Consider the following 27558-nt stretch of genomic DNA (forward strand, 5'->3'; position numbering starts at 1 on the left):
GGGCAGAGCATGGGTCTCAAGGTATATGTGTAAGTGTGACACACCGGTGTAAATGGAGATGCTCAAAGAGAACTGACTTGTTCAACCTAAAAACATAATGAATCTGGATATTCCTTGACGCACCTCAGCCGTATGGACTGATAAATACTACAGTGACGTGTCTGTGAATGGCCAGTCAATCCAGACAGCCTGTCAGGCAGGACCAGGCTAAAGGATGCCGCCAGGACTTGCCGGACACGGTACTGACATACTGATCTGGAGCAAGACAGTGGCACCTGAGGTTTGGGGAGCTGCTCAAAACTCTCCTTGAAGTGCGCCACTGGCAGCGTCTCAGGGGGCGAAGAGATCTGGATACACACTGTACTCAATTACTGCCAATAGTCATGATAAAAGGCAGTGGAATTTTTTACAGAATGGGAGTGCCGCTCACACAGGTTGTAGAGACGGACACTTCAGGTTTTCATTCCTTTGGTGAATGACGACTATGAAAAAGTACTTAATCTGCTGATAGGACCAGGCACTAGAAAGGCAGAGTGGGAGAGGAAACCATTGATACCATGAATGAAACAGACAAACGAAACACACGTCAAGCAAGTCCTACACATGGTGCTCACTAGAAACTGGGATTCAGAGTTCTATGAACTCAGAAACACTATCATCCTCTTTTCCAGGATCACCAAGTATATTTAGTAAAGGAGCAAGTTTGTGAGGCATTGTATCTTTTCTATCTGCCTGGCATTAGACAGGAAAGGTAAGCCAGGTAACTCTTAAAGGGAACTCCCTCTGAATAAGCTAACAGGCTATGTTTGTGGGAAACATGGGGTTAGAAATCTTTTTCACTCAAATGAACCCCATGGGAAATATCCACATTTCAGTACCCGCCTCCCCTCCCAACTGCTAATGCTCTTGAGCCAGGTCAGTTAAAGGCAGGCAGGAAGGAAGCAAGCCCACTCTCCAAGAGCAGAGGAGAGGACCAAACAAAAGCACTCCCTTTGCTCTCCCCATCCAAACTAGATTCTAAAAGCTAGAACCAGTTGTGATTACTTAATATTTAAAGGGAGTAGGACAAAATAAACATAAGTCTATAAATATTTCAATGTCATCTACAAAGAGGTCAGCACCAACTTGTCACGGCTTTAGCATTTTGTGGAATCCAATCAGAGCAGCTATCCTCTCAAACTTGCATTGTGTTGCCTTGCTTGGCTCAGGAGCAGAAGAAACTCAAAATACTACAGTATCACTTGTGTTACATTGGTCTGGAAATATCTTCACACATCAAAACTTCATATACACTTTTCCAATGTTAATCTTACTAAAAGTCTGAAATAAAATGACTTGCAAAATCATTCATCATACCTCTTCAACACTTTATAAAACAGCTAACAAACTGATAAAACATGAGATCAGCTATTTCTGCATTTGCATTCCTCTAACAGAGGAAGCAAATTAGAGTAACTAAAAATTGAAAAAAATTATCAACAATTTGCCAGCGTCGGAGTAACCATAGGAGTTTCTCCTCGGCAAGCTCCAAATGAGACAGAGAACTTAGGAAAAGAAGATGTTTACAGCAAAGCTGAAAATCAGGCAGATGATTCCCTGATCATATACAGCTGGATGGGAGCTATTCCATATGAGGCTTTTCAATTGCTTTTTGAACGGCCGAAGAAAAGCTGAAGACATGTTTTCCAAACGGAAAGAATAATTGAGAATGTCCAAAGGGGAGCTCAGGACTCCCTAACAGAAGATAACATAATATCTTGTCAGGTGTAGTTATTTTTTCTCTGATTTCACTAAGTTACAGGAAAAAAAGGTGGTTTTAATTGGAAAAAACAACAACAACAACAACTAAATGTACGGTACCTGTTTAGCGTGGGGATGTTCCCTCTGTAATTAAACAACCACAGTTAGTTACTGATAGGTTAGTGAGAGCCATAATAAAAGAATTGTCAGAGCAGATACAGACCAGTCGTGAGGAGCCCCCGTTTGGCAGCTCTGGCATTCAGCAGACATAATTAAGTGCTCATTACCCTCCAACCCCCGGGTGCCTCCAAAGAGGCATGCCTCCTGACCTACCTCCCCACAGCAGCTGTGGATGAAAAAATGCATTTACCATGGATTTTTTTTTTTATAACTCTATTACAAAAAAATAATGCAGAGTAAGGATAAAACACAGGCTCATGAAAATTAACAAGCTATATGATATGGTATATTATCTTATGCTTCGACATGAAATATAAGTCTTGACAAGATTCTTAGAGAATCTTCTTACTGGTTCCTATTTTACTGAAAATGCAATAAGGAGGATCAGAGAAGTTTACTCCACAGCCCTTCTCACCTTAACTGCTTTTCCAAGACATGTGATGAACGTACAAACTTTCCTCTAAAGAAAAGAAGCAGGAATATGGGTTCCTAGTTACCTTTCGAATTCTCTTTCGCCCTCAACAGACTGGGCTGAGGTGGGGGTGGGGTAGGACAGGAGGGTACTCTCTGCTATAGGAGCTTCAAAGAACTGAAAATCATGCAGGAAATGTGATGATTAATGATTCTATGACTAGAGTGGTATAAATTGTTAAAAATTAAAATTTTTTTTAAATTAAGTGAATTTAGGGTAATAACGGCTTTTTTAAATTGCTATAAGTTCAAAGACTGTAGCTCTTCCATAAATAAAACCTTACCTAAATTTGGCTAACCCTAGAACTTTCTGATAAAGAATGTTTTCAAATCGTGAAAGAAAGACTAAGGTAAGAGTGGAAACTGCGAAGCAAGTCTCCTGCATTCTCTCTGGTCTTTGCCACCAATGTGGGGTTTTTCTTCCCCTTTAATTTGACGTCAGTCATTTCCTCAATTGGAAAAAAAACAAATAAAACCTCTTATTTTCAATGCTAAAAGGGAAAAGATATACTTACCACCCACAATTTAGAAGTCCTGTAAGGGGGTTGATTGGTTGATATCTTAACCTTCTAACATTCTTTTATCAGCACTTAATCATTGTTGGGGTTTTCTGGCACACAGAAGACTTAATGGGCAGAACATAGTGGGTGGTGCTGATGATATGTGGGAAGGAGGAGAGAGGGAGGAAAATGATGCACTTTCTACCGCAGTGAAAGGAGCAGAATAGACTGAGCTGGCCATATAAATAAAGGACTGTGACATATCACTGCACACAAACTGTATACCTTGTGTGATTTGTGAGTAGCAATGCTCTCTGCATCAAACCTGTATAACAGAGTGAATTCATAAGGCAGCAAGAGCAACCTCTGAGCGCAAAAAACCTGCACCTTTGCTGTTTGGAAGCTTTGAGCATCAGGGGAATGGGTTTCATTTTATAAGAGATCCTTACAATGCACTTGGCCCTCATTCACAAACAAAAAGTATGCACAGGTTCTTGAGCAGAAGCAGAAAACTAACAGTAAATGCTAATGAGCATATAGGAAAGTCTTCCTTTTAAGATGTAAAGGATTCTAAAGAGTGCATTGTTTGTGTTTTGCCTCAGCATGCAGCAGCTTGATGTGGGATCTCAGCTCCCAGAGCAAGAACTGAACCCGGGCTGCAGCACAAAAAGCGCCAAGTCCTAACCACTAGACCACGAGGGAACTCTCCCTAAAGGATTCTAAAGAACAGGGCTGCCTGCGCAGTCTCCAAACTATGAACCTCAGTTCAGGGAGAAGAACCCTACAATCAAAGCAATCTTAGGCTCGAGCCATCCAGGTTTCTGGAATTTGGAAACCAGTATAATCTCTCTCAACTGTTAACCAATTTCTTACACTAATGAAATGGTCCCACTGCTTCTGTGGCTACACTCTAATCCCTTAGGGAGTCTTCACAGGATGAGGGCCAAGTTTCAGTAGAAAAGGGCTTGACCTAAAAAGAACAGCACCAACAAAAAGCCAGCCCTTCTCCATCAGCAATCCTCCAGCTCTCACAGGGAGCCCCCTGCTGCTTTGTTATAGGAATCCTGCACCATCTACACAGTATGGGGTAAGAACAAAAACTCCCAACATCTCCAGTTTTTAAAGGACTGGCTTCAAATCAGTCACGTAAGAGGCAAGCTTATCCTCTTGGTAGAATTAGAATCTGTGGGAGGGTGGGGCAGATGACCAGACAAGGAAGGTTAAATTCTCTACTAGTAAATACTTAGCCATGTCCATAATGATCATGTATATATTCTGTTACTGTATACAGGGGCTATTTGATCAATTTGAGAAAATGACTAATGTGGCACACTGCATACTACTGTGATACACTAGAAACCTAGATCCGTGGTCTGCACAAAAACAAACAACCAAGGCAGAGATTGTATATGAAGCAAATATTCCATTTATATAGCTAAAAATAAAATAAAATCGACATTTCACTTCATACTCATCATGCAAAAATAACCCAATTGCTCAATCTCTGATACGGCAATTGACTGCATTTTCAAATACATAAAAGGGGTATAAATTCACTGAAGAGGTATTTGTTTAGGCCCTTCCAAGCACTTATGATGAATTTTCATTCACAATGTTGTAAAAAATATTAGAATCATTTTCCTTCCAGCAGATTAGCTCCATTTTACAGATGTGAGAACTGAGAAACCAAAGGGGATGCTTTCCAAGGATAGTGCTCAATATGGTGTCATAAACCAGAACCCAAACCTGGCATTTTTCTCATCTCACTCCCAAGGCTAGCATTCCACATCAATACAGACTACATTTAAAGAAGGACAAGAGAAATCCTCTGAATTCTGAGGGCCTCGGCATTAAGTCACCTCTGATTTTATTGATCTGCCTGCCTGGAATGGCTGGAGAGCCTGCTTCAATATGAATGCAAAGTCAGGGTTGCTGCCTGCTGGCTGAACCCTCTTTATTTAAGGAACACTGACTTCTCTGGCAAAAACAAGTTCTCTGAGCCTTTTACCATCCCTTCCAGCTGAATTTCATTTTGCTTGATTCTAGCTAGCCCTACATAAATCTTTTATCATATAAAAATGCTCCTGATTCTTTTGCCTTCTAACTGAAAAAAGGAAAATAAAAAAAAAGACCCTATATGAAAATGATGGGGAATGCATGCAAACAAGCAATAGTTACATCAAGCTGTGACTGAGAGCCAGGATAGGGCAAATCCTTTGAAATCAGGCAGCAAAGCAGAATCAGAAGAGGTCGGCTGAATAACCTACTAGCAGTCACTAACAGCAGTACCATAGGAGAAAGAGCAATTTGACTAGCTGTGACCAGTGGTGGTCTCCTTGCGTGACTATGTTTCCGCAGGAGAATCCAAATCGAGAGCTGGAAAATACACGGGAACCATGTCTTTCCACTGGCATTTCCCCTACCACATCTCCTTGCAGTGAAGACACCGGGATTCCACTGCAGAGCTTTCGTTCACAATGAAATAATCATCGCTTCATTCATTTGCAGCCCCTTCGGAGCCCCTTCTTTGCTCTGTTTGCTCTTTTTTGAAACGAGTATGCCAACAGAGCTATATCACACTACTATTGCCTGCTGTATAATTAGCTCCAAACCCACAGCACAAAACTATAGGGATTTACAAGTGCCCTGGATTCTGCTTTTCTTTCCCCTTGGAATCAGCTAGTCTTCCTTGACAAGAAGGGACCTTGGGCTACTCTAATGATATATTGAGAGTTTTAAACTCGACTCTCCAAACTCCCAAGTCTAGAGTACCAAAATAACACAGCAGAGACCAGAAGCTGAGCCACGGAGACAGGAAAGCACTTTGGTAAGCACTTAAACCTGCTGAGAATCTTCTCCTCTGCCAGATGCTTGCATCTCATCAGCAGACTACCCTGAATGAAGGAGGCAAGCACTGTAGGATTTTATTTATTTATAGCTCATTCTGGCCTGCTAACTACGACCAAGCGCTTCCCCTTGCTAAAACATGCTACAAGTTAGATGACTTTTGAGTGTCTCAGTACAAGCCGAAGATGGATTTAATCTCTTGGTGTCAAAGATTATCCGAATTCTGGAGAATGGCAATGGGCTATTGATTAGTTGTATAGGAGGCTCTGGATTTCTAAACCTCCTCATAGCCTTCTTCACAAAAAGAAGGTCCAGAGGCCACCCACTGACAGCTAAACAATGAAGGTGCCAAGCAGCCTAAACTCAGTCATGACCAAGACATGTGCCATCAGGAGAGAACACAGCTGACCTCTTCTGGATGTGAGACAGGAGAAAAGGAAAGTACTTGAATTAAAACATTATAACATGGAAGGCCGATTGCACAAGGAGCAAACAGCAGAGAAAGTGCAGTGCAACTCAACTAAAGCATGGATTTCCATCTAAGAAACAGGTGGAAATAAACACCAATAGGTCCTCACCCATTATATATGTACAGAAGTAAACAATAAAGTATACTTCCATCTCCTGCATCCATTTTGATGCTTATTTGAATCACGGATTTAAAATTTTTTAAAAGGAACTGTGTTCACTCATGTGTATGACTTATGAAAATCATTTGGAGTTCTAAATTTCATATTCCCAGACTGTCATAATATGCACAGCCATAAGCACAGCCACAGAGTCTATGGGATAATATACTTTACGTATGTTTGTATAAATATAGCTATATTTTAGAAGATCAAATACATAGGCTGACTAAAGAATTTGTTTCCAGATGATTCTGAGTTAACATGTCCAAAGCTAAGTAAAATCATGAATGTCAAAGGATTTGATGAATTGTCAAAAATATATGCAGGATGATGTTTTAGAGTAACAAGGTTTTCCATCACCAGCACCAGTGAGTGACAAACCTAGGGTTTCAGAATGAGAAAAATGACACAAACACACACACACACACACACACACACACACAAACACACCCCTTAGGCTCTAAACCTTGGGCCTCACTGGGCGAAAACAGAGAAAAAGGAATGCTGAATGATAAGTCTGAGCTCCAGGATTAATGCATGTAAAATACTGCTTGACCTCACCAAAGAGCTGGCCTGATGGAATCATAGACAAAAGTATTAAGTTCTAAAAGTCTGAAGGATAATAAAATGTTCTCTTAGTACAGACCAGCTGTCCTGACTACTCCTGCACCAAGGAGATGACTGAAGAAACCCACTCATTTCTCATTGCTAAGTCATTGCTAACTGGCTACAAGTCACCTTTAAAAAGAGGCAGCAAAAATCCCCTCCCCTCAAAAAAATCTCACATACAATAAGACATAGTCTTCAAGTGCTAAGAAGATAAGAGAAAAAGCACACACACGATTGCTATACAGGAGTCTATATATGTTTTCTACTGTGCTCAAGTCAGGAAATTCTCTGCAGATACTATCCAAGTGAGGGAAATTTACAAAGAAAAGGGCATTATCTACATCAGAAGCTAAGCTTCCCTTAGTGAAGATCTAGTATCTGGATCCTCTGGTGAGTAAGACATGAGGATGCCAAATAAGTTGAAACTACAGTTTCCAGAAAAAATCTGGAAGTCTTGCATAGAGGATCAAGAGGAAGATAACATACCTTGGCTGAAGCCTACTTAGCAAGAAAGATGCTGAGAAAGTCTTGTACTTAAATTCGACAATTATATATTATACATGTAAAAATTTGCTAAGAGGGTAGATTTCATGCTAAATGTTCTTACCACAATGAAATAAAAATAAAAATTTTAAGTATAAAAAAAAGTCAAGCCGTGGGATGGACTGGGAATTTGGGGTTAGAAGATGCAGACTATTGCATTTGGAGCGGATAAGCAATGAAGTTCTGCTGTACAGCACAGGAAACTATATCCAGTCACTTGTGATGGAACATGATGGAAGATAATATGAGAAAAAGAGCATACGTATACATATGGCTGGGTCACTCTGTTGTACAGCACAAATTGATAGAACATGGTAAATCAACTATAATAAAAAATACTTTTTTAAAATGTCAAGCAATACAAAGTCCCACAGTGAATTTAAACAAAAAACCCAAACAAAAAGGCACCAAATATGTTGACCAAGTGCTAAGGGCCCAAGTATGCCAAAAGAAAAATTAAAAGAGTGTCTTCTCCCTTCTCAGAATGGCAGTTGTTTGTGTTTTGCCTACTTCTCTAAAAAATCAAAACACATGCAAATGGGACCTTGTCTTCAAATGGCACCTAACGCATTTTCCTGAGGAAAAAAAAACAACAAAACCTGCTGTTGTCAATTTGCAGACAGAGAGCCATGTTTCATCCCAACCTATGGTGGGGGGGGGAGGCTAAGTCACTAGTTAAAAATAAGCTGCAGTAACAGAGACTGTAGTCTCTAAGCTCTATTATCAAAGCAAAAGATACTAAGGACTTGCTGGACAAGTTTAGTTTACTTCGAATGAATGTCTGGCTAGGAATGGGAAGACCATGTACCAGGGAAGAAAAACAACACAAACTGGTTAAAGAGTGTATGTGTTTTCTTCCCCAAGAATTTTTGGTTGGTCACCCCCAATTGGGAAAATATAAAATTCTGTTTTGCATTGGGTAAGTAAAACACGTATATTTGCAAGCCTGTTCTTCATTCTTACTGGATAATTTTTAGAGCATGCATAAAATATTGTGGTGCATCTACAATATCAGGTGTGGACAATTTCTGTAACCATTAAGAATAAGTAACATGACAACTTGCAAAAAACAAAATCTCTCCTAGGGGCACTACCATTAACATAAAACAAAGAGGACTGGATGTGATTGCACTAATTCATTTTTGGCCTACAGTTGAGCTGTCTACAGTGCTAGGAAGTGCTGGAAATATGGCTACCTTGTACTGAGACATGTTGTAAGTATAGCATGCACTCCAAATTTCAGAGACTATAAGAATGGAAAGTATTTCATGAATAACTTTTTATCATATATTAAAATGCTATTTTGGATACAAAGGGTTAAAAGTGTTATTAAAAGTAATTTTATCTATCTCTTATTAAATACAGCCAGTAAGACATTTAAAATCACACATGTGGCTTGCATTATACTTCTACTGGACAGTAGCAATGATTCTCAGCTATAGATGTTCATCAGAATTACCAGAAAAGCTTTTTCAAAAAGTGGTCCCCTGGACTCTGGTTCAGAATCAGTCAGAATCTTGTGAGTCAGGAAACCAATATATGTATTTTTAAATACATTGCAGATAATTCTGAAAATCATTAATCTAGAGGTTAGTGGACAGAGTGGAATGAAAACTGGTAGATAGTCTCCTGTAACTTATTTCTATAGAATTAGAAACAATAATGCTTATTTCCTGCTTGTTCAAAACAATAGGAATGGAAAAGAACCCAGGCTGTGGCAGTGACAACATTGGATCTTTAACCCATCAGGCCACCAGGGAATTCCAGATACTCTAGAATTCTTTTGTAAGGGGTGCAGGCCTATGATCCAATAACCAGATCTTTTCCTTGGTTCCTGGGAGAGGGATTTTAAATCCTTAAAATTTCTCAAAAAAAGAAGTGCCTTCATTATTCATGACCCCTTGGATCACACCTGAATTTATGCAAGGAGATGAAATAACTCAGGACAGGGGCTACTCATTAGAAAGACCAACCATGCAAAAGAGGGTCAGCGGGACCTGTGGGGAGGGGAAAGGAGCTGGAGAGTGAGTTTACTCATGTGGACTAGGATTCAATCAATCATGCCATAATGAAACCCTGATAAAAACTCTGGACACTGAAGTTCAATGGCACTTCTTAGTGGGTGAGCACATTGCTAAGCTGGGAGGATAAAGTCCCTGATTCCAAAGGGAAAGACAAGAAAACTCTGTGTTCAAGACCCACTCAGACCTTACTGAATGTATCTCTTCATTTGACTGGTCCTGCTCTGTATCTTTTATAATAAAATTGTGATCTAAGCATAGTGCTTTTCTGAATTCTGTAAGTTATTTAAGTGAATGATTGAACCTGAGGGGGTCATGGGAATCTCCAAATTTGTAGCTAGTTGGTCAGAAGTGTGGGTGGCCTAGGAAGCCCACTTGTGGCCACATCTGAAATAGGGGCAGTTTTGGAAGAACTGAGCCCTTAACTTATGGCATCTGATCTAACTCTAGGTGGTGTCAGAAGTGAAGTGCAGTGCACCAGTTGGTGTTAGAATAAGGTTATAACTCTAAACTGTAAAAACATTTGTTAAAAAAAAAAATCTTAGACTAAATTCAAGTAGCAAATCTATAAAAACCAAATAAACTCTGCACTAAAATTTAATATAGCATTCTGTAATTAAATCTGATAATACATTTTATATTCCTAAAGTAACAAAGGACTTTAGATCTGAATAAGCATTAAAGCAATTTTTTTTTAGGGCCGCACCTGCAGCATATAGAGGTTCCCAGGTTAGGGGTTCTAATCGGAGCTACAGCTGCCAGCCTACATCACAGCCACAGCAACGCCACATCCAAGCCATGTCTGCGACCTACACCACAGCTCACGGCAATGATGGATCCGTTACCCACTGAGCGAGGCCAGGGATTGAGCCCTCAATCTCATGGTTCCTAGTCGGATTCGTTTCCGCTGCGCCACAATAGGAACTCCAACATTAAAGCAATTTTAGGAGTTCCCTGGTGGCAGAGTGATCAAGGATCTGGTGTTGTCACTGCCATGGTATCGGTTCGATCCCTGGATGCTACAGGCTCAGCCAGGAAAAAAAGAAAAGAAAAAGCAATCGTAACATTTAACAATGTTAACAAATTTAACATTTTTTGGTTTTCGCAAAGATTATTTTATCTTTCTTCCTTTATTTGCTCTGTCTTCACCTTTCCATCCACACCGATAATAATGATAATGATAATAATAATCACCCAATGGTTTATAATTCCATATACACACAACCAAAGAAGAATTTAGAAAGATGAAAAGATTATGGTTCTATTCAGGACTGGTCTTTATACGTGTGCACCTCAGATGTTGAGAAGGACAGGTATACAGTTTTGAAACCATATCAGGAATAACCAAGATTCACAGCCTTGAGGTGGAAAGGTGAATACGATTTCTTAACAAACAGTGAAGAAGCATTTCTCTCATTTTCCAGTCGACTTTCCCTCACCAAACTGGACACATATCCTCAAATTAAAAAAAAGTGGGACAAGGAGAGCAATTCAGAAAGACAAGGGGAACAATGAGGAGGGAAGGAAATCAGAAGCAGCTCTGAGCCAGACTACAAATCACTGCCCAGAGGGAAGAGGTAGTGGAAAGCAGGAAGGAAAGGAGACTGTCCTGAGAATTACAAAGAGCAGTACGTATAGCATGTAGTTCTCAACAATGATTCAAGGAATGCGGGAAAAGAAAGAAGCCCGAGTGCTGAGCCCATGTGTGCCATGAGCACCTTGCCGCTCGCTGAAGGACAACCATTCGTTTCTAGAAAATGAGATTCTGAAATCCAGGGGGGCAGAAATGTACCGAGAGATGCTTGCTAAATCAAGGATATATGCTTTTCTCTGCCAGCCATAAGGTATTTTCGAGGTAGAGGAGTGAAAAGGTCCTTCTGAGACAAAGAAGAGAAGTACTTTTTCTGAAGAGGCCGCCGCTGTCTGCTGACCTCTGCTGGATCAACAGTGGCATCCAGTGGCCGAAAGTCTCAGCACACACTTCTTTGTCTCTGGGAAGAGTTTCTATTGCTTTGGGTGAAGTGGCAATTCAGAACAAAACCATTTCTGCTGTCTATAACTAAGGATCCCCGAAGACACGGTACTTTGTAATACAAAGTGAAGAACCAAAGGCCATAAAGAAGGAAGGGAGGGGGGCAGCTTAAGATTGGCTGTGGTTATTTATATTTCCTGTGGTATTACTGAAAAGAATAAAAATACCGGAGGAGATGCACATGTGTGGGGGTGAAATTCCTAGGTTCTCACTGCCTTGGAATACTTTAAAAATAGATGAGATTACAAAATAAAGTATTTTCACCTGAAAAACCACAGCAATACTTTTGGTATCCTTGTTGGAATTGGAAGCAAATTTACATACACACATTTTATTTTTTAAAGGGCTTTGGAAGGAGAAATTAACCGACTTAGCATGGCTTAATTAAGTAATTTACCTGAATGTTAAGTTTGCTTTCTGAAGTATGATTTTTAAAAACTGAGTCTCAACTGCTAAACTCACAGATCTGCTTTTAGGGAGATAATGAAGCTGGCTCAGGTATAACCTTAACCCACAGCAAACAAACAGAAAAGCATTCCACCCAAAATATTTTTACCTTCTGTTGACTTAAACTGCTTAAAAAAAAAAAATTAAAAAAAAAAAAAAAAAAGATTTTCTGGCAAAGTTCTAGCAAGTAAAATGCTAGCAAATTCTAACTTAAAAAAGAGAGGAAAGAACCATGGTTCTTCAGTGACAGAATATAAGCAAAAATGAATGGAGTAATCCTAAACTCCTGTCTTAGCCAGACCACACTTTATCTCGCTAGGTCAAAGACCAAAAAAAATTTTTTAAAAGCAGACACTGAAGTCTCTCCTCTCATGTTTTAAATGTGTTCATTGTCTGCTCCGCATTTCTAGCTACAAGCCCCTCATCGACTGGTTGAACACATTATGCCCCCTTAACTCTCCCGACAGGGCTGTGGTTGGCCCAGGCGCACATACCAGCTCAGACTCACCTGTTTGGATGAGATGTGGGCAGCATGAACTGGAATTCCACCACACAAGTGTTGTCCTTAAGCTGGCGGTGTTGTACACTGTTAAGTTCATAAGCAATATAAGCCCTTCGCACATACACCTGGTTAGAAAGTAATCCTCAGTTAAATACACTTTAAAAACAGAAACCAAGAGATAGTTAGCCCAGGAAAAAGACTGTCCTGAAAAGAGGTATCTGATGCAGAAGGTGGTGGTCTGTGGTGACAGAAGTGATACCTGGCTTTAATTAATACAGATGTAGTCTTAAAACCATGCCCCTGACTACAAATGGAAACAAAACTAGCTGGTCTCTCTGCTGGACACCTCCAGGTGTGCTATAAACCTTTCACACTAACCTAAACTCCAGAGAAGACTGGACCATTAGCAAAGACAGCATGTAGAATTCTATGACTATTAACTTACTAAGCATGATCATTTCAACAGAAAATAAAAGCAAACAGCAAGAAAAATGAGAGGGGCTGATTCTGGGCCACCTGAGGAGTGAAGATAGAAGACAGAAACAACTGAAGTACAGTTTCTCTCTCTCTCTATCTCTCTTTTAATTTATTTTTTCTTTTTAGGGCCACACCTACGGCACATAAAGTTCCCAGGCTAGGGGTCCAAAAGGAGCTGCAGTTGCCGGCCTGTGCCACAGCCACACCAGATCTAAGCTGTACCTGTGACCTACACCACAGCTTGTGGCCAGATCCTTATCCCACTGAGCAAGGCCAGGGATCCAACCCGCATCTCCTATGGATACTAGCTCAGATTCTTAACCTGCTGAGCTACAATGGGAACCTCTAATCTAACTTTTACTATCTTGTACCTCTGTTTTGTTTTCCCACTGCCCCAAATCAATTTTACATTGTTTATATCCCCCAAACCACAGGCAAAATAAGAAAGGCATAATCTGGTATACAATATCTCAAATTACTAACCTGACTCAAGGTTAAAGAAACAGCAACGGGCTGCATCTCAGGAAAAACTGTCCAACCTCACCCACTTCATAGCTGATTTGCCACACACATAAAAATGTGGGATTCTATCAGCATGGGAGGTATATAAGGAGTCTTTGCGTTAAATGGCATGAAAGCACTGGAGAACACTTAAATATTTTCAAATTTTGGCATTTACTGAGTAGGATACAGTGCAGTACACCCACAGAATATGAATAAAAAGTAACCCAAAAGAGCTTGCAAAAGACTGTAGTGATGTCACATTACATAAAATCCTCCCCAACCTCCCCCTTTTCCTCATCTTCCAAACACATCTCCTTGGCAACTTTAGAGGAGCATTTGGGGCCTGCAATTTTTGGGCTTAATGAGGTAGTGTGCTATAACGCAAAGAGAAAAGTCTTTGGGCAGATTGACCCAGGTTCCAATGCAAACTCTTCCGCTAACCCACACGAGTTTCGATTAAGTCACTTAACCTCTCAGCGTCTCTCATCTACTTTGTGAAGTACGATTAAATGGGAAAAATAAAGTAAAGCACCTACAACATACTTCATTAAATGTTATTACTTTCTATCCCATGCCAAAATAGTTTATAAGGACTATTTGACAATTCAGAATATGACTAAAATCCATTTTATTTGGCCTAAATCACAAAATGGTCCTGTTCTGATCAGCCACATATTTTTTCACTTATCCTGTTGCAGGGACTCCTAATCACTAGGAAATGGAAGAACTCAAATAGCTGGAAAGTAGAGACTATTGAAAAATGCTGGCAGCTATTTTCCTGTGATTGGAGCCCAGAAACTGGTGGTTAACACTTGAGTAAAAAAGCAAGACCGAAGTTCAACATTTGTTTCAGAGGAAAAGATGACTCTAGAGAACCAAGAATCCAGAGAAAAAGGGCTGATAACAAGAGCCAAGCCTACAAAAGGAGGACCTAGCCAGAAACCAAGAAAAAGGTCACGTGACTGTGAAAGCCTACCTCCAGCGCTGCCATCCTCACCACCTGGTTGCTGTGATAGAAGAAGTTTGGTAGGACATCGAAAATAGATGTTTCAGACAAGATGAGTTTCTGGAAGGTACAAGGACAAGCTTAAGCCATTACATTCAAAAGAGAACAATTCCAATGGACAGTATTTAGCATTTGAAGCATTTAGTGAAACTTAGGAAATTTGTTTATAGATGTCATTTATCAACTTACCTTCTTCTCTGCCTCCGCTTCCTCAGCTACAAAATGGCAAAATAATACCTATCCTCATAGGGCTGTTGTTGAGCTTTAGAAGAGTTAATATATGTAAAATTCTTAGAATAATGCATTAACAGGGCATTAATTATATGCCAAATCAAGTGTTTATGGCTATCATTATCCTTTTTGACATATATCTGTACTCAAATCTTAAAATACTGTCTCAATATCCCACCGTAGATTTGAACCCTCTATTTCAACAATGAATCAAATAAACAAAAACATACTTCCTCCCTCTCTGGATTCCCCAGGAGGAAATCTGATAGAAAGCCTGAAGATTCCCTTGGTTAGATATAATAATATTATCCTTGTTTCCAGGTAGAAAAATAGAAAGTCATTCCTGGCAAAATGATACTGTTTAAAAAATAATAGTCAAGGTTCTGTGAATTAGTAGTAAAATCAGACAATATTTCTTTATAAAACTGGCTCTGTATAAAGCATAGCAGTAAGCATTAAAACGAAAATAGATGATTATTTAAGTAGTTTTGTCTGTAGACAGTTTTTGTCTGTCTGATTCAAGTATCAGAAATCAACCAGAGCTACTGCTTGATTCCGTTCGAAAACACCTTCTAGATAAAAGTCTAAGAGATGAAGACTGCAGTAGGCCAAGGAAGGCCAATTTGCTTTTTAAGCTAAACCACAATTCTAACTGTTTTTATGAAAAAAAAAATACATAAGCATAAATCATTTTAGAAAATCAAGGTATGGAAACTTCATTGCACAGAAAATCAAAATTGATTGATTGATTGCTTAATTAATTAAACTCAGCTTGGGAATCAAGGGGACGAGCGTGGAGAGTGGTAGTAAAGGGCTGTCCTGTGTACCTGCAGGTTCTCAATGCAAAACTGATGTCCATACATGTCAATAGCCGATAGGAAGATAGACTCTACTTGGTTATGGCGAAGCTCATATGATGGCAAATGGGAGGCAATAAGAACCTAGAGCGAGAGCAAAATAAGAGGCATAAGTTCCTGAGGGAGTGATTATTCTAGGCTCCTATTAGGCAGCTCTGATACAAAAGCAATAAATATAAATCTGTAAGTGCAGGCATCAAAGATAAAACAGAGACCAAGTAAAACAACTTCTAGGGCCTGTAACATAAAGCCAATGCCACCAAATACCGCATCTCAGTTGACTCTCACCATGATTTGCGTTGTGAGCAATTTCCCATGGGAGATGGGCGGGGAAGGGGGGGAAGGAGAGAAAACAGCTTCAATCAAGTTCCATCAGTGCATGTGATTTACCACTGCAAAGCTGCTAGTCCTGAGGACTGCATGACTAGCTGTTAATTGGGAATCGGGTCTGGCAGGGAGCAGCTGCAGGGAAGGTGGGTGCAGCAGAGCTAGCCTTTTGCAACTCTGAGGTAGAAAGACAGACGGGGAAAAGCTGCTCGGATGGCCCCAGGTCCTCAGTACCAAGGAGGAGGCGTCAGGTCGGAACACCAGTGCATGTGAGGGGCAGAGAGGGTATCACAAACAGGGACACGGTAGGACCTGAATACCCTCAGCAGGTCACTGAGAGGTTCAATAACTTTGCGCAATTCAGTGACATGGATACAATTGTCGAGAAAGCAGAAGGTCACTGAACAGCTTCAAATGCTGCTTCCTTGTGCCCTGACGCTGGAGCACAAAGGGAGCACCAAGCCTTGGCTTCCCTGCTGAACCCTTTTGGAATGGAAATGAAGACCACAGGGCGAAACTGACTGGACTGCTCTGGAGTTGGGCTGACTGCTAGCACCTAAGATTCATTTCATTATCTTTGTGCTTTCCACACTTCATTTTTTTTCCTGTATGCTTAAAAGTTTCCACCTGCTTCTAAAGCCCCTTTGGGAAGTAGGAAATGTTAAACCTATTGCCTTCCCTCAGCTTCCTTTCCTCCACATGGCCCTGGTTTACCAGGAAGGGTAGGAAATGATAACACGAATTTTGTAACCAGGAGAGGGCTCCTATTTATTTCACAGAAATTTGGCGTTTATCCTTTATCCTTTCTTTTCTCTTTAAAAAAACAGATAACCACATGAGAACGTTTGTTCTGAGGGCAAAGGAACATACACTGAGAACTGCATGACCTATGGAAGGTGACGGAGGAAGGGCTCCCTGTGTGCAGGACCGCCAGTCTATCGACACCACTCCTCTCTCCAGAGAACCAAGCCGCGTCCTCACCTGGCGTGCGCGGAGGGCCACTTTCGCGTTGGTGGTCTTGCTGAGCTGAGTCAGCTCAGTGAGGATGTTCAGGAGCTCGTCGGTGAGAGTGGGGTCCCGGCCACACAACTGATCCTAAGTGTGAAGGTGAGAAAGAACACACACCTCCACGTTAAAGAGATCCGAGGTGGAGAGAACGTTGAAATGGGAAAAGGGAATGAAAACCAACCAAGTAAACACAGCTGGATTAATAAAATGCAAATGTCCTGTTACCTTTATCCTCAGCAGCGTGGTAAAGAAGATCCCAGGGGAAGTTGCTGCCAAGGAGCAGCCCAAACCCCTCAGGTATTCAGATTAAAAATTCCTAGTGTATTTCTTTATAAATCAACACTATAAGCATGCAGAAGCAATCATCAGAGACCATTAATAGGCATCAAGGGATTCTGAGTAAGAAGTAACAGATGGTGTCTCAAAGTTTTAAGAACGTTTTAAATAATATAGGGAATATAAGCCTTCCTGTTCCCTGTCCCACTTTTGGGAATAAGGCGAAGGAACCACTATTGGTGGTTTTCATTCCACAAACCAAATGTTCAGCATCCCAAGAGGGTGCCAAGCAGAAACACAAGCACAAATTATTCATTTATAAACACATGCTAAATAAATACACCATCTCATATTCTGATAATTGCATACCTCAAATCATTTATTCTCTTGTACCAAGAATCATTCCTTGATATCTAAACACAGCTAATCCTTAGAAGGAACCAAGCTCCTACTACACAATCCAGTTTAATTCAGTATTGGGTCCTTTATCTTCAAAAAATCTATCATATTTTGAGAAAAATATTTCTTCTCCAGTGCAGTATCAGTTTATTCCCTAAATTCAGCCATCATCCATGTAATTTTCATCTATTAATGTCTGTCCTTTTTGAAATTTATAGTTAACCTAGTAATTAGGTTTTTTTAATCTGTAATAGTAGGGTTTTTGTTGTTGTTGTTTTTACGGCTGCACCTGTGTCATATGGAAGTTCCCAGGTCAGGGAGTGAATCCGAACCACACCTGCAAACTGTGCTGCAGCTATAGCAACACCAGATCCTCTAACCTACTGTGCGGGGCCCGGGATCAGACCTGCACCTCCACAGTGACCCAAGCAGCTGCAGTTGGATTCTTAAATCACTGCACCACAGCATAAGCTCCTGTAATAGTAGTTCTTAATTCCGCCCCACCTAAAATGTACACATTTAGGTACAGTTCCCTCTGCTTGGAGTTTGAAATAATTGCCATTACATTTCAGTGGATTTTTATTCTCTCAACCCCTACTATCAAATAGGACACAAAAGACAACCAGATTCCCAAAGGAATCCCGTTGCTGCCTTTTAATCTGTGCCCTCCCTTGATTATCATCCTTTTTTCTTGAAGAATCTCCATTTCATCTTTAACCTTCCCCATCCCAGGGATCCTCCTCGCAGTCCTTTTATCACAGCAATGCAAACAGAAGCGTGGGACTTTTGGCTTTGGGGGCAGATATGCATTTCCCCAAACGCTTTTTCTACGATCCCTACCACATTCCACATCTCAAGGGTAAACAGTTTTGGAGTACCCAACACCAATATGCTGGAAAGAAGGCTTCGCCAACATTTTAAAAAAAGAAATGCTTTCTAGATCCCCCAATCCGCCAACCAGAGGTCTGTTCCAACTGTCCAGAGTCGTAAGCCACATGATGGGACTTATAGTTAAGGTGGTACAAGTGCTGTTTTCACCTACTCAGCACAAGGGGAGTAGGTGAAAACAGCACCTACTCACCTACTCATCTGAGTGGGAAGAAAAGGCTGCTATTAAAGTGAGTATGAACCCAGAGTTTGATTGAGCATGTAGTCACAGGCTGAAGGACCTGCTCCTCCTATCCCAGGGCACAAAAGCAAAGAGGAAGAAGAAAATGCAACTCCGTCTCACCTTGAGTTAAGAACTAATGAGCAAAAGAGAATTTCAAGGGAATATATAAAATCACCAGCAACAAGACTATAACAACTGAGAAGGAAAGAATAGATAGATAGCAGTGGGGAGGGAAACTAAGATAAGCTTTTCCTACCTATATCCCTCTCTACCTAATGTTCCTAACAGGGAAAACATACTCCTTTCTGAGGCACTTACTTCAATCATCAGAATGATCCGCTGAAAGATCCAAAAACCTAAGACATGTCCTGGGTAATAAAACTCAGCTACTCCGCAAATAGCCAGATTAAAGTCTCAACATTAACGACAAAGTCCAACATGAGAAACTAAGAACACCAGTCACCTACCCAACCTATATCACATGTGATATGGACTTGTTTCCCTTGAAAGGAAATCCAGGTTTACCTTTTGAGATTAAACTAAAATAAATAAATAAAAATGGAATTACAGGAGTTCCTGTTGTGGCTCAGCAGAAACAAACCCAACTAGTATCCATGAATGCGGGCTTGAGCCCTGCTCAGTGGGTTAAGGATCCAGTATTGCCATGAGCTGTGCTGTAGGTTGCAGACGCGGCTTGGATCTGGCGTTGCTGTGGCTGTGGCGTAAGCCAGCAGCTGTAGCTCTGATTTGACCTCTAGCCTGGGAACCTCCATAAGACGCACCTGTGGCCCTAAAAAAAAAAAAATTACCGTCTTGCCTAACTACAGATCACATGCTAACCAAAACACACACATGCAACTACTTAAAAAAAATTTTTTTTTCCTATCATCTTTCCACTATGAGAGGGAGTGAGAAAGTGGGTGGAGATGCTTGTGTTCTGTAAGAAAAGTGAACTATGAAGATTAGAAAAAATAATAAGGAAGTAATTACTTGCTCATGATCACCAATTGACAATCTTCCTGGACTCCTTGTGGTAAAGTATACAAACCAGACCTTTCTGCGATGTGAAATATCACACACAGTAGGAACAAACCACTACTTTCATTCATTTATCCTGACTTGAAAATTTTCCATTCAAATATTACTTTCTCCATTGTCATCATTAGCACTTAGAAAAAGATGTGCAATGGGGAGTTCCCGACGTGGCTCAACAGAAACAAATCTGACTAGCATCCATGAGGATGCAGGTTTGATCCCTGGCCTCGCTCAGTGGGTTAAGGATCCAGCATTGCCATGAGCTGTGGTGAAGGTCACAAACCCCAAGGCTCAGATCTGGCGTTGCTGTGGTTGTGGTATAGGCCGGCAGCTACAGTTCCGATTTAACCCCTAGCCTGGGATCCTGCATATTCCTCAGGTGCAGCCCTAAAAAGATAAAAAAAAAAAAAGAAAAAGAAAAAAATGTGCAATGGAAATTTATGTGTAGAGTAACCTTGGCAACCCTTTCCGGTCCTTCACCTGGACAGTGTTCAGGTCCTGAAAGGAAACCACCAGGCATGCAAGACAATTCTGTTCATCAGATCACCCACCCTAAGATACAAACATCCGAAAGGAAGTTCATAGCCCTCTAGCCTAGAGACAGATGTCCTCTGGGCAATGAGGCAGCTGGTGAACATTCTGTGTCAGTAACATTAAATGGGACTGTATGGCAGCCTGTGTTTCCTCAATGATTAGAGGCAAGTTCACTTAATGAGCCTACCTCCTGATTTGGGGATTACGTGCATAAATCTGCAGGCCAATGCGAAAATTACTCAATAATGGTTAAGACTGGTAGCACAGTTACTTCTTGTTTTCATTCCTAACCTGGATGGTGGCTAACCACAAGGAAGAGTTCAGATCTGGCAGAAATTATAACAAGCATGCTTAAGTGTCAAAACCATAGCCAAAGTTATGCAGCTGACTGCCAGGAGACCCCAATATAGTCCAACTTGATCTTAGCATCCTAAGATGTCAAGGCAATTCATAGTGAAAAGAATGTGCAATGTTCTCAAGACATTAACTGCTGTTCCGCTGGGTGAGGCACTAATTCCAATATGAAAAATGAACTGGTAGCTTCTTCCAGTCACAGCTAGACTTTTTGACATTCCAAGGATGTCGTGGGACAGATTTAACAAGAAATCACCCTGATTCAGTACACCTAAGTTTACTGAGAAAGACTTTCCTCCTTTATTTAAAGGTTGGACAAAATTATTTGCAGTTAGGTTGAGAGGAGGAAGGAAGGGTACTGACCAGCATTTTAAATGATCCCTGTCTAAACCAAAGCAGAGGCTCATGGGCATATGGCATTACTCCTAAGGAAGTACAGATCATACATCACGTTCCTGCCCACCATACCGGAAATAAGATGTAAGTGAGTGAGGGGAAGGCTACTCAGAATCAAAGTGGTCATAGGATATGTCCTTTGCCATCCAGATGTTGAGACTTTCTATCGGTATAAAACAGCTTAATTTGGCTAAAGAGTCCCTTAAATATCTCTAAGTAAACACAGACAATGTCCTAAGCTTTTTCCTATAAAATTAAGAAATAAGAGCTTTCAAAAAGAAAACTTACTTTGTTTTCAACGTGGCACGATGTTCCTCCAAATGGAGAAAACCTGGCAGGACTCTGGCATTTTTACTTGATATTCTGCTCTCCGGATACAGTGAAAGATTAGAAGAAATTTGCTAGAGAGTCCATGAGGCAAGTTACCACCAGACCAGTTATGCTAACACAGGGGCAGGGGTAGGGGAGGCTGCCTCAGGGCAGCCCACCTTCTTGCAACACTGATTCACAGAAGCCTGATATTCTTGATTCCCTCCAACTTCAAAAGCCCCAGAAATCATCATCTAGCTCAGCAAAGCACACCACCAACAGGCCTGCTTCTAGAACGCTGAGATTGGAATGCTGGGCATATAACCATCAATCGGGGAGCCAAGGTAGGCAAAGAAAGGGGAACCAGCTGAGAACACAAGCTGGGGAAAATCAGACTCTACCGTGTCCAGGTGATAATCCATAAAGGGCGGTAAGATCTACAGAAAGAGTCCTTCAAACAATGAAAATGGCTTTCACCAGCTACCGCCCATCAAGCCGATGTTGGCGGGGGGTGGGGGAGGTGTTGGTGGGGGAAGGACCTGACTGTTGCCAAAGAAGGCGAATCAGAAAGGAGCACGTTTTCGGCTTTCAGCCCTGCTCTGTAAATCACTGCTAGCTGGCCCTCAGCTCAGCCATAGCAATTAACGTCTTGATTTCCAAATCTCTAAGATGACGTGAAAATAGCTGATATTTCCAAAGCAACTTAATGATATAAAAGCCTACACATGCTTACCAAGTTTGCTTTTGCTTTTTAAAGATAAATGTGAAATGCCAAAATAAAGAAAAGGACAAATCCATCTTTCTGGTTCACATCTTCAGCCTTCCTCCTCCTCCCCTCCCTCCCCCAGCCCTCCTTCTTCCCTCTCCCCCTCCCCCTCCCCTCCACCTCTCCCCATCCTGCTCCCTGTCCTATTCATCCAAACCCAAACAAGCACAAACAGCTCTTTTCTCCAAAGAGCTCAGCCCTGGAAAGAAAGTTTGGGTGCTACCCGAGCAGGTAAGAAGTAATCAGGATGACAAGGTGGGGGGAGAAAAGAACAGCAGCCAAGTCAGGGTCCCATTGGCTTCTGCCTGTCCTGACTGGCAAAGGCAGAAAGCAAAGCCTCAAACCAGTTCTCTGACAGGGCCCAACGCCTCTGCAGCACCCCCCGTGTAATTACACACTTGAGTGACTGGACTCTGAAGAAAATTGAAGGCCTGAGCTCCGAACAGCTGCCATTTTCTCTCTCCATCACACCAGCGTGATTACTTGAGAAATGAACAGCCCCGGCTCAAAGCTACTCCAGAATTCTCAGAGGAAATATGGCTCCGTGTTCCAATAATGAGATTCTTAAGGCAAGCGTTACTTACAATCACTCCGCAAAAGGAGCGAGCCGAGCCCCTATATCTTACAAATTAGAATTTAAGAAACCCAGCGACAGTCTTGGACGATCATTACTCTTCTGCTGCTCCAAGGATTCTGGGCTTTGGTCTATTTTTAGTGCAGAGAAACTGTTAAGTCCTTAAAAAGGTAATCATAATAAAATGAAAACTCACCATAATTAGTTTCCCAAAAGGGCAAATTCTACCCCATTCTAGGTCCAAAGTGACAGATCCTTCCACACCCTCATCATTACCTTTTCCTGACAGAGAAATCTTGGCTTTATCCAAATGAAAATGAGCAGTTCTTTTATTAAAATTTAAGGAAAGAAATCTAATCGCTCAGATATTTCCTCCCTCTTTTGATTGAGAAAAGAAAATCAGCAGGTTGCCACAGATAATATCACTTCGTTGCTGAAATCTGTCACTTGCGGAAGTTGAAATATTACATGTGTACTGATATTTTTTTTTGTTTTCCTTTCAAATGAAACTTCTGGTTTCCCCACCATCTAGCCATTCTAGGGCAGCAAAGGTAACGAATGCTCCCTGTGATTACATGTGGGTTTTTTTTAATGATTTTTATTTTTTCCATTAGAGCTGGTTTACAGGGTTCTATCAGTTTGAATACATATTTTTAAAAGCGGCTGTTCTAAAAAACGTTACCTCCTCGGGAGTTAGCCAGTGAGGCAGATAACTGAATGAGTGGCCCTGATGTTAACCAGAGATGTGAGGTGGGTAGTTTCCCTTCATTCTGAAACATGAAATACAAAATAGCGGTGAAGATTTATATAAAAGAATTGGATTTATATAAAAAGATGTATACAAAAGAATCGGAGTTCTTTTTCCTTCAAGAAGAAATGATAGAATTAAGGTACCAAGAATGCCAAGTCCACAAAGGGACAAGAAAGAAAACCATGGGAGTGAAAAGGTACCACAGTCTCCCAAAAAAGACAAACACGCAGCAAGGCAATCAATTGCTCATGGGGTGGGGGCGCCTCTAAGTTCACGTCTATTGTTCTCTGATTCCTAGAATTAACCAGGAAAAGCCAGGAGTGGACAATTTACAAATCAACATTAAAATTCCTTAAGTCCACAAAAATTCTACCCACCGGTCAAATGAACATCATTCCTGTTCACGTTAACTAGTCTCACCTCTCATTCCTACTTTCTACTAATTCTCATATTACGGGGTTATGGAGATGAGAACATGTATGTGCTTCCAATGCATCTGAGCTTAGACGACCACATGAATAAAACAGAAAGGGACCAAGGAAGATGCAGAATGAATTGAAATGTCTTTGGTGGAGGAGGACCATTACACAACTTCTAACAGTTGCTTTTTGTTTTTAAGTTTTGGATCTGAGTGCCACTGCTGACATTCATGGAATGAACAAGAGTTATGATGGAAACACAGGCTAGATAAGACTGAATTTCACAGCTACTGTCATGAGCGACAACAGCAATGGGGAAGCGCAGGGCATCTCTAAGTAGAGTCAAGAGATCGGAGTTCTCTTGTAAGATTATATGCATAATTGGCAGAACAATCCATTCCTGACTGGAGCAGGTTCCTTCAGGTCAGGAACAAAGACAGATGTGAGGAAATGTTAATCCACAGCCCAAACCCCACTCATCTCACAATCACAAAAGACAGGAGCTTTTCCTGACCACAGCCACTGGAAGGAGAAATGCTTTTTTCATTATCGTCAACCATCCTTGCAGGTTCTGGGAAATGGTACTCACGATAAGCATTGTGACCAGCAGATTCTTCTTGGTGACTTGAGCGTGAGAGAAGATGTAGTTCAGGACAGTGTTCATGTCACTCTTGTTCTCCTCCCGAAGGGCAAACACGCATTTGTCATAGTGACCTGCAAGTAGCAAGAAGAACTGGTGCTCGCCCATGTAGGAATGTTCACGTTTACATGCTACTTGTTTGTTTTGGTTTTGGTTGGTTTGTTTGTTCTTTATTTCTTTTGGCTGTACCTGCAGCATGTGGAAGTTCCAGGTCAGGGGTGAAATCCACGCTGCAGTTGTAACCTGTGCCACAGATGCAGCAATTCCAGATCCATAATCCGATGCACCACAGGGAACTTCCTGTGTTCTTTGGTTTTTTTTTTGTTTTGTTTTGTTTTGTTGTTTGTCTTTTTAGGGCTGCACCTGTAGCATATGGGGGTTCTCAGGCTAGGGGTCTAATTGGAGCAGTTGCTGCTGGCCTACACCAGAGCCACAGCCACACAGGATCTGAGCCATGTTGGTGACCTACACCACAGCTCACGGTAATGCCAGATCCATAACCCACCGAGCAAGGCCAGGGATTGAACCCGCAACCTCATGGTTCCTAGTCGGATTTGTTTCCGCTGCACCACAACAGGAACTCCTTCCTGTGTTTTTTAATATCTATAATTCACCTGATAAGCAGTGAGAACTTATCTTGAGAATCTTCTCAGATGACTTGTATAGAACTGGCAGTGTGGTCTAGCAATACCAGGTTAGGAGTCTGGCAGTCTGGTATAGGACCTGGGCTCAAAGCCCAATTTACAGTGTGCTCCTGGACAAATCACTTTACCTCACTAAACCTTATTTTCATTACAAAAAAAAAAAAAAAATCTGAGAGGAGGGGGAAGGGTGTATCTTAGAGACTGAGCTGTTGAGGATAACCCCAACCCCCTACCCTTACTCTAAACTCTCTTATTCAGCTTCCTGGAATGATTTCCTTAGAAGAGAGGGTTCAGCTGCTTAAAAAGAATGTCAATACTACTAACCCAACGATCTTAAACATCTACCCCAGCTAGAGCTTCTGGTTCAACATGTGCCCGGCTGGAAGTGTTTCATTCTAAATAGGAGGAACACCTTTAGCTCAAAAATAAACACACAGGCGTCCCCGTTATGGCTCAGTGGTAACAAGCCCAACTAGTCCAACTAGTGTCCATGAGGATGCAGGTTCAATCCCTGGCTTTGCTCAGTGGGTTAAGGATCTGGCGTTGCTACGAGCTAAGGTATAGGTCGCAGATGCAGCCTGGATCTGGTGTGGCTGTGGCTGTGGCATATAGGCTGTAACTCTGATTTGCCCCTGACCTGGGAACCTCTGCACATGTGGCCCTGAAAAGCAAGTAAATAAATAAATAAAATAAAACACACAAACTTCTCAATATCCACAAGAAGGATGGATGCTACCGCTGGCATCAACATTTTCCCCTGTGAGTCGGCGAAACAGCTAAGCAATGCCTAGAAAGTCCAAATCCAAACTAAGGCATGGATCAAGGAGAGCTTTGCATTAAGTCAAAAGGTCTATAGGGAGAGTGCAGTTACATATCTTTTCCCTGGCCTTGCATAAGGCCCCCAGGGGCAGGTTAGTTCTGGCTAGCAGAGCTATGTTTTGCAACAGAAGCATAAGCTTCAGGTGTACTGCAGTGATATCTACCATGGGATATGATTCAGTTCTTCAGAAAACAGCTTACCTGTGAAGTAAGTTTCCGAGTAAAGGAGAATTAGTGTTTGAATAGTCTCAAGGGTCAGAATTTTATGAAATCATGCAAACGCTAAAGGATTATCACCTTGGTTCAGACTCCCTGTCAAATTATAAACCAGAATGGTGGTGTTCAAACTACCTTATCACGGATTCCTACAACACTGAGTACCACTCACCAAAGCAACTCTGCTTTTGTCTGTTTTAAATATTAGAGATTGAGGTAAGATTTTTTTTTCCCCCTAAATGAAGTTAAATATGTTTGAAAAACAGTGGACCACAATGTTTGGGGTCACAAAAGACTCACTGAGGGAAAAAAAAAAATGCAAGCAGTTTAAAAGGCTGTCCTATATAAATTCATATTTCTCCTACCAAGACTTGGCTCTGAAGTGACAAGAGAAATATATCTTGGTAACAGAAATCATAATTCCAGGGGAAATAAAAAGAATATTTAAGAATTCCAGTTGTGGCTCAGCGGGTTAAGAACCCGACTAGTATCCATGAGGATGTGGATTGGATCCCTGGCCTCACTCAGTGGGTTAAGTATCTGGTGTTGCCGTGAGCTGCGGCGTAGGTCACAGATGTGGCTCAGATCCCACATTGCTATGGCTGTGGTGTAGGCCAGCAGCTGCAGCTCCAATTTGACCCCTAGCCCAGGGACTCCCATGTGCTGCAGGTACAGCCCTAAAAAGAAAAAAAAAAAGAATATTTACCCAGGGGAGAGGCAGCAGAGACACTAAGCAGAAATAAAATCATGATACCAAGTGCCTCTTTTTAAAAACTTTTTATTGTGAAATAGACGAAAAGAAGAATGAAACACTCATGGAAGGACCATCTACCTTAACAGAACATTTTTAGTGTCTTTGAAGAACCCTAAGTGTTCCTCCTCAAAAACAACCCACCAAGCTGCATTTTCTTTTGTTTTTCTTTCCATTTATCACAAATATAGTTTCATTTTCCTGTTTTCAACTCGGTAGCAACGGAATCAGTGACTTCTTTCTTCCCCTCATGGTTATGTTTCTGAGAGTCATCCTCTTGTTCACTGTGTGCACCTTGGTTCATCCAAGTTCTCTATACAGTTCTCTATCGATTTTAGCTACGAATCTTTTGTTATTTGTTATGTTTTTGTAAATGTCTTCTTCCACTTTGTGGCTTCTATTTTCAGTCTCTTCATGTATCTTTTCATGAACAGAAGTTCTTAAGTAGGGTCTAGTTACTCAAACTTTTCCTTTATAATTTGTACATGCTGTGACTTATATGACAAATACTTAATAACCTTGCCTTTGTAATATATTTTGTCTTTTTTTTGTCTTTTGTCTTTTTTTTTTTTTTTTGCTATTTCTTGGGCCGCTCCTGCGGCATATGGAGGTTCCCAGGCTAGGGGTCGAATC

At 41.2% G+C, this 27558-nt stretch overlaps 1 protein-coding gene across 12 annotated transcripts in view; it reads right to left on the bottom strand.

Annotated features, from left to right (window-relative positions):
- ACACA (acetyl-CoA carboxylase alpha) overlaps positions 1–27558 on the bottom strand; it is a 294152-nt gene that overhangs the window by 118357 nt on the left and 148237 nt on the right. For 10 of the 12 annotated variants that reach the window (XM_021066229.1, XM_021066236.1, XM_021066235.1 and 7 more), the window contains 6 exon segments: positions 24445–24569; positions 16905–17018; positions 15567–15680; positions 14479–14568; positions 12528–12646; positions 1861–1884 (listed from right to left, as the gene is read on the bottom strand). In XM_021066229.1, the coding sequence (XP_020921888.1) occupies positions 1861–1884; positions 12528–12646; positions 14479–14568; positions 15567–15680; positions 16905–17018; positions 24445–24569 (586 nt within the window). 12 annotated transcript variants of the gene reach the window in all.

Source organism: Sus scrofa, chromosome 12 (genome assembly GCF_000003025.6).
Source record: "Sus scrofa isolate TJ Tabasco breed Duroc chromosome 12, Sscrofa11.1, whole genome shotgun sequence".
NCBI classification, from domain to species: Eukaryota; Metazoa; Chordata; class Mammalia; order Artiodactyla; family Suidae; genus Sus; species Sus scrofa.